Source organism: Anolis carolinensis, chromosome 2 (genome assembly GCF_035594765.1).
Source record: "Anolis carolinensis isolate JA03-04 chromosome 2, rAnoCar3.1.pri, whole genome shotgun sequence".
Lineage (NCBI taxonomy): Eukaryota > Metazoa > Chordata > Lepidosauria > Squamata > Dactyloidae > Anolis > Anolis carolinensis.
Window position 1 is genome coordinate 36561167 of NC_085842.1, and position 7047 is coordinate 36568213.

Below are 7047 nucleotides of genomic sequence, written 5' to 3' on the forward strand. Positions count from 1 at the left end.
CTCATCTCCATTTCTAAGCCCAAGAGCCAGTGTTGTCCATAGACACCTCCAAGGTCATGTGGCCGGCATGACTACATGGAGTGCCATTACCTTCCCGCCAGAGCGGTACCTATTGATCTACTCACATTGGCATGTTTTCAAGCTGCTAGGTTGGCAGAAGCTGGAGCTAACAGCGGGCACTCACTCTGCTCCCGGGATTTGAACCTGGGACCTTTCGGTCTGCAAGTTCAGCAGCTCAGTGCTTTAACACACTTTGCCATTGGGGCTCATGTATATATAATATACATACACACAATGTGGAGAATATGTGGAAAGGTAGATAGATAAGTTGGGAGCCACAGCGAAGGCACCTTCCTGGGAGCAAGGTCTAATAATAATAATAATAATAATAATAATAATAATAATAATAATAATAATAATAATAATAAATCCCTTACAATATCCAAGATGGCTCACTGCTACAGAATCTTGGGAGCTTTAGTTTGGTATGGTACCATTATTGGCAGAGAAAGCTAAGCTGTAGGAGTTGAAATCCAATCATTTATCCTCCCTATAGAATCAATTTTATATGCATTTTTAGCTATGATTTATTTGCTATTTTATTGTGTTGTGTTTTTATTATTGTATAAGGCATTGAATATTTGCCTTTGCATTTGGAAGCTGCCCTGAGTCCTTTTGTGGAGAGAGGGCAGGTTAGAAATAGATTAATAACAATTATTATTATTATTATTATTATTATTATTATTATTATTATTATTATTAAATATCTGGAGGACTAAAGTTTGCCCATGCCTGCTCTATACTGCACTTTCCAGAACTTTCCCATCACAATCTGCTTTTGAGCTGGATACATGATCAAGACATTATTTCCAGCTTACTGAAGTTGGCTGCATATGTTTTGTCTGAGGGTCAGAAATTGCCTTAAAGCCATCTTGTGCAGCTTCCAAAACCCAACACTTGAGAACATTTTGCACTATAGCCATATTTCCAAGGTCGTACTCAAAGGGCTTGGCAAATATACCCTTTTTTGAGATGGATCTAAATCAGGCATGGGCAAACCTTGGCCCTCCAGATGTTTTGGACTTCAACTCCCACAATTCCTAACAGCCAGTATTTGAGAACACAGAAATGCTGGACCACTCTAAAAGCCACCGTGTCAGACTACACAGAGAAGCCACTGAAATCCACAAGAAGCACATGGACGATTTCAACAGAAAAGCTAAAATCAGGACAGTAAAAGAACAACACCCAGAAAATGGGAATTCCAGACAGGAAACAATCAGGGCCAGCTAATACCTCCCAACAAAGGATTCCCCCAGGTAGGAAGCAGCCAGGCTTTGAAGCTGCAAGGCTATTCAATGCTAATCAAGGTGACCAATTGCAACATTCACACTTGCCTCCCACAGACAAGAGTTCTTTCTCCCACCCTGGACCTTCCACAGATATATAAACCCCACTTGCCTAGCTTCGCACAGACGTCAAAACCTCTGAGTATGTCTGCCACAGATGTGGGTGAAACGTCAGGAGAGAATGCTTCTGGCACATGGCCATAGAGCCCGGAAAACTCATAGCAACCCAGTAGGCTGTTGCTGAACAACCTATGAACTTTTTGCATTAAAGGAAAAAATGCCCAAGATTTTATCACTTAATACTGTTGGAATGTCTGGAGAAGAAGAATAGAATGCTTCTATACCAGGCAAGGGCAAACTTTGCCCATGTCTGGTGTTAGGAATTGTGGGAGTTGAAATTCAAAACAATCTGACAAAAAACTGGGAGCTGTAGTTTGGCATGGCACTGGCTCTCTTCTGCAGGGAAGGCTAGGTAGGGACTTTGTAAAACTACAACTCACATGATTACATGGCACTGAATCTGTTGCAAGTGAGCTGGTGCCAGATTCCTTTCCTTTCCTCTTAAAGGGATATCCTCTGGCTCTAAGGATTCCGTTTAGGAAGGCTTAACTGGCTCTGGTATTCCCCTTTAAGCCTGGCTGGAAAGTCTGGAAAGAAGGAAAACCAAACCAAACCAAGGCAGGGCGAGGAGAAGGCCAAGCGCAGGCAGGCATGTCTCTTCTCTCTTCTCTTCCCTCCCTCAGAGAGAGAGAGAGAAGCAGGGAGGGGAGAGAGAGAAGGGAAGAGAGAGCAATGCGGAAGTGAGCCGGTAGTCACCGCGGGGGGAGGGGTGTGTGTGTCTCAATGGCATTTTTAAAATGCTAGCAGATCGATGGCCATGCCTCTCCCTCCCTCCCTCTTCCGCTCTGATTGGCTGAGAGGCATTATTGACACCGAACCTGATTGTTAATCTATCCGACTATAAGTTATCTGATGTAGAAAGGTCAGTAGTAAACAAAGGTCTATCATTTGTTCCCACCCCTAAATTTAATGCATTTCGAGCACGAATAGATTTATTCAAGCTATTTAGAACCATCCGCTTAAGAGACATGTTTAAAGACAGCATATCCAACACAACCACAGATCCTTTCAAACCCAAAAGTACCTTCTGCCCTTCCACAGATAACATTTACATTAAATGCTTTGAAAAAGCTGTAGAGAGGGACTTTAACAAGCTAACTACTCGTAGACAACCATACCACTCAAATTTATCAGAATTAGAAAGAACCACTCTGGTCAAATTGAGCAACCTCAAAGAGGTAGTCTGGAAACCAGCAGATAAAGGGGGAGCTATAGTATTACTTAACAAAAGAGATTATATTAAGGAAGTCAACCTCCAGTTATCAAATAGTAAATTCTACCAACCTATTGCAACAGACCCCACTAAACACATTCAGTCCCTTATTAGGGTGGTGTGTCAAGAGGGATTATCCATGGGATTTATTTCTTCTTCTACATTTAAATACTTACAAAATGACTTCCCCAGGATACCTATCTTTTATATTCTTCCTAAGATTCACAAAGGCATCACTCCACCCCCAGGCCGACCTATTATTTCTGGTTCATCTTCTGTATTGGAACCAGTTGCTAAATATCTAGACTCCTTTTGCCAACCATTTGTCCCTCTCTGTGATTCCTACATTAAAGACACAAAGCACTTCATTAATATCGTAGAAAATCTCAAAATTGAGGAGGACAGCATTTTAGTTACGATTGATGTCACCTCACTCTATACTAACATTCCACTAGATGAGGCTCGTACCATCATAGAGAATATCCTTCGTAGGAGAACAAAATTGCAACCACCTACACATTTCTTGATGGACCTGTTAGATATAGTACTGGAGAAAAATTATTTCCGTTTTCGAAACCAATTTTACTTTCAGACCTTCGGTGTCGCTATGGGAAGTCCGTTAGCCCCATCGATTGCCAATCTATTCATGGCACATTTAGAAAACACTATATTGCTTAATCCATCTTTAAATATGTACTATGCTAATATAATATACTATGGCCGATTTATTGATGATATATTCATAGTATTTAAAACAACTGAGGCCGCAGTAGGATTCTCGAATTGGATTAACACTATACATACGTCTATTAAGTTTACCAGTCATCTCAACCTGTCACATATCAATTTTTTAGATGTTACTGTGTATAAATATCATAACAAACTGTTGGTCAAGAACTTCAGAAAACCATCAGATAAAAATTCTTTTCTTCATTATAACAGCTTCCACCACTTTGGTTTAAAGACCAATCTTCCATTTTCACAACTACTTAGACTAAAGCGTAACTCAAGCTCTAATGAACACTTCATTCATGAAAGCCTGACCTTAAGCCAGGAGTTTAGAAGTAGAGGCTATCCTAAAGATGTCATCAAAAGGGCATTAATTAAAGCTGAAAAAACTGATAGAACCACCCTACTGAAAGAATCTGCTAAACCAACTAAAAATCAAATTATCTGGACACAAGAATTATCGCATTACTCCAAACACATAATCCAAATTATAAAAAAGCACTGGCATCTTCTTCAAGATATTTCAGGTTGTGATAAATTACCTATTTTTGGAAACAGGCGTACTAAAAATATTAGAGAATATTTAATCCATACAGATTTAATTACTCCCATTAGTACACCGAAGAGCACCCTGAGAGGCCATTATCCTTGTGGTCACTGTAAGTGTTGTCCTCAATCTTGGAAGACTAAGGAGATATATAATCATAGGAACAAAGTGGGCACCACACTAAAACATTTTTCTACTTGTAATAGCAGCAATGTAATCTACCTCTTGACATGTGACTGTGATCTCTGGTATATCGGAAAAACAACCAGATCCTTGAGAATCAGAATCTCTGAACATAAATCCAGAATCAAAAATTTATCTACAGAATCTCTTTTATATTCACACTTCACCCAATACAAACATTCATCTACCTCATTTAAATTTTGTGCTCTGGAATGCATCTCTCAAAAACCTTTCATGGACTTGGAAAAACTATTATCCCAAAGGGAAATGTACTGGATCTTTAAGTTTAAAACCTTTTCCCCTCAGGGACTTAATGAATCACTTAATTTTAGCTGTTTCCTTTAAACCTTCAAGTACTCTTTAAAAACCTTTGAATGAACCTCCAGAATTACTCGCAGTTGAAATCACCACAAGCAGAGTCACTCAGTGAAAGCATTTAGCACTATGTAAGTATAATACTGTTATATAGGTTACATTTACTTCTGTTAATACTGCTGGTAAAATACTTGTTACTCTATGTTTTGTTTTAGATAGAAATTCATTGTTGCTGAGTTTAACAACTCCTGAAGAAGGGGTTTTTCCCTGAAACAGGGTCAAAAATACCCGGGACCCCTGTAGACTTGGGACTTTATTTGGACTTTACTTTTGAAGACTTTTTTGAGAGCGGTGCTCCATCATTATTTTCTTCAATCCAGTATACAGCAACACGACCAACCATCTGTTTGGAAGATATTTTCATTGACTGTATCCCTGAAGCCTATATGTATTGGACCCAATACCAGACTTGAACAACTTTTGTGTTAGAGCTGTTGCTCCTTTTCATTTTGTTGGGTACAGCCAAATTGAGCTTTGTACGGGGAACTGTAACAATATATGTCATTTGGACACATTTTCTTTGTACATAGACAATCGTTTGTGTGTATAGATACTTTACAAGTATTCTGGGACTTTGTATAGTAATTTGGCTGAGAGGCATGCCAACATGGCTTCTCCTCTCAGAGGGGCTACAGCTACATCCGAAGACATCAGAAACAAACGAAAAAAGGTACTTTTATTATTCAAATTCGTAATATTTGTAAGGCAGTGAGCAGATGGTTCAAATATTAATTCAAAAGTAATTACGAAACGAATTTTAAACGAATTTAACGAACTAACGAAAAATCTGCTCAAACCTACTAAATAGCTATATAAACTGCAACTACAAATGACTACATCCAAAACAAAATGCAATTAACAAATCAAGGGGAGGGATAAGACATATGACTCCAAGCTTCTCAGCTAATGGAATTGCATACTTATTCACAATTTTGAAGATACAAACATTACCAGCAAATTAATGCTAACCTTGATTATTCAAATCCTAATATAGATAATGTCAAGGACAGAACGCCACAAGATCAAAGATAACAGAGTTTATTGGATTTACAGAACTCAAAATGCCCGTAAAAGACAAGGGCAAGGCAACTTTAGCCTTTAAAAACAAAAAGGGGCAAGAAAAACGTTCAAAAGATAAACCGGATTAAACCGGAGTTTAATCCGGGTAAAATCAAAACAGCTTGCTTCAGCCTGGGGAAAAACAAACAGAAGCTGGGAAACAAAGAGTTCAAAAGAATGCAACTAATTGGCAGCAGATTGCCTCTCTGCTGCCAGCACTATGTTTTGAGTAACTAGGAGTCACTCCTTCACACAGCAAGGCAAATTTCCAATACAAACTCAGCAGCCAAGGATTGAAGCAGTAGCGTAGTCCCAGTTCGTTCCGTAGGTCGAGAGGCAGAATCAGACGTTTGCAGTTTTCCAAGTTCAATAGGAGAAAGCGAGCCCGTAGTCAGTTTTCAGTCCGTAAATCCAGAGTAGCAGATGGCGTCCGTCAAGAAGACGACGGAAGGTCAAAGCTATTGAGATTAAGCAGAGGTTTTGCACAAACAAAAGCCCACACAATTCCTCCCGCCGTCTGAACCCAAATTCCAAAACAACTTACGTATCAGCACACGAAAACACACCAGTCTTCAGGAAAGCGTCCCACACAGATCCCAAGCGTTCGTCCAGATTACCTTGCCCAACGCAATTTGCAATTGCTCCCAAGCCTCATTTTATGCCAGTTACAAATCCTCATCACTATCAGCTGCCCTCCTTAACCCGGGCGTTTCCTCATCACTTTCCTCATCAGAGCTGGAACACCTCTGACTACGCCCCACAGCATCCCCAGCTGTGGATCCCGTCCCATCCCTCCAGCTTGTCCATGGGTCTAATCCTGAAGGTCCCCATTCATCTTCCATCCCATTATTGCCAGTGGCACCCAACTCCTCCCTTACCCGAGTCCAATCCATCTCATCCTCTTCCGAGCTAACCAGCTCTTCCTCCATTCTCTCCGTGAACCCCTTAAAAGACTCTTCGTCAGATGGTTCTGCAAAGATATCTCGCAGCCTCTTTCTTTCTCGCTCCTCGAGAGTATCTGACTCTCGAGGAGTCTTACGTCCACGTCTGCCAGAAGCAGAGCCATGAGGCTCAATCATAACAGATAACCTTCCGAAATGGTTTATTTAAGTTACAATTAATTGTTTCAAATCTTTTCTGAAAAGTACTTAGCAACTTTTCTTTGATCAAAAGGTCAGTTTGTATATCTCTACCAGAATGTTGTTGTTTTTTAATTGGGACTGATGGATGGCAAACTCACATGTATGGGAGACTTTTCCCATAGATGATGACTGTTGCCAGACCGCTTTGTGCACAATAGTGGAAAGATATAGCCATTCAATCACAGCTTCTGCTGGTGTAGCTATATGATCTGGCACATTTGTAGTTTTACATGGTGTTCAGCCTTCTTTGCCAAAATGTGCTAGTTCCTCAGTAAACTACAAATCACAGGATTCCATAGAATTGAGCCATGGCAATTAAAGTGATTTCAA

The 7047-nt window shown here is 40.1% G+C and overlaps 1 protein-coding gene and 1 long non-coding RNA gene across 2 annotated transcripts; one reads left to right on the forward strand and one right to left on the reverse strand.

The window, feature by feature from the left end:
- Positions 1-3261: 3261 nt before the first annotated feature.
- On the forward strand, positions 3262-5030 carry LOC134295975 (uncharacterized). Its single transcript, XM_062969654.1, has 2 exons — positions 3262-4587; positions 4672-5030. Exon 1 carries the CDS (start codon positions 3290-3292, stop codon positions 4484-4486), a length of 1197 nt encoding a protein of 398 aa, XP_062825724.1. The 5' UTR covers positions 3262-3289; the 3' UTR covers positions 4487-4587; positions 4672-5030.
- A 508-nt stretch (positions 5031-5538) lies between these two features.
- Positions 5539-6655, reverse strand: LOC134295976 (uncharacterized). The gene is made up of 2 exons (XR_010002508.1): positions 6454-6655; positions 5539-6033 (listed from the first exon to the last, which is right to left on the reverse strand). It is a non-coding gene; the product is annotated as an uncharacterized LOC134295976 (long non-coding RNA).
- Positions 6656-7047: the final 392 nt, after the last annotated feature.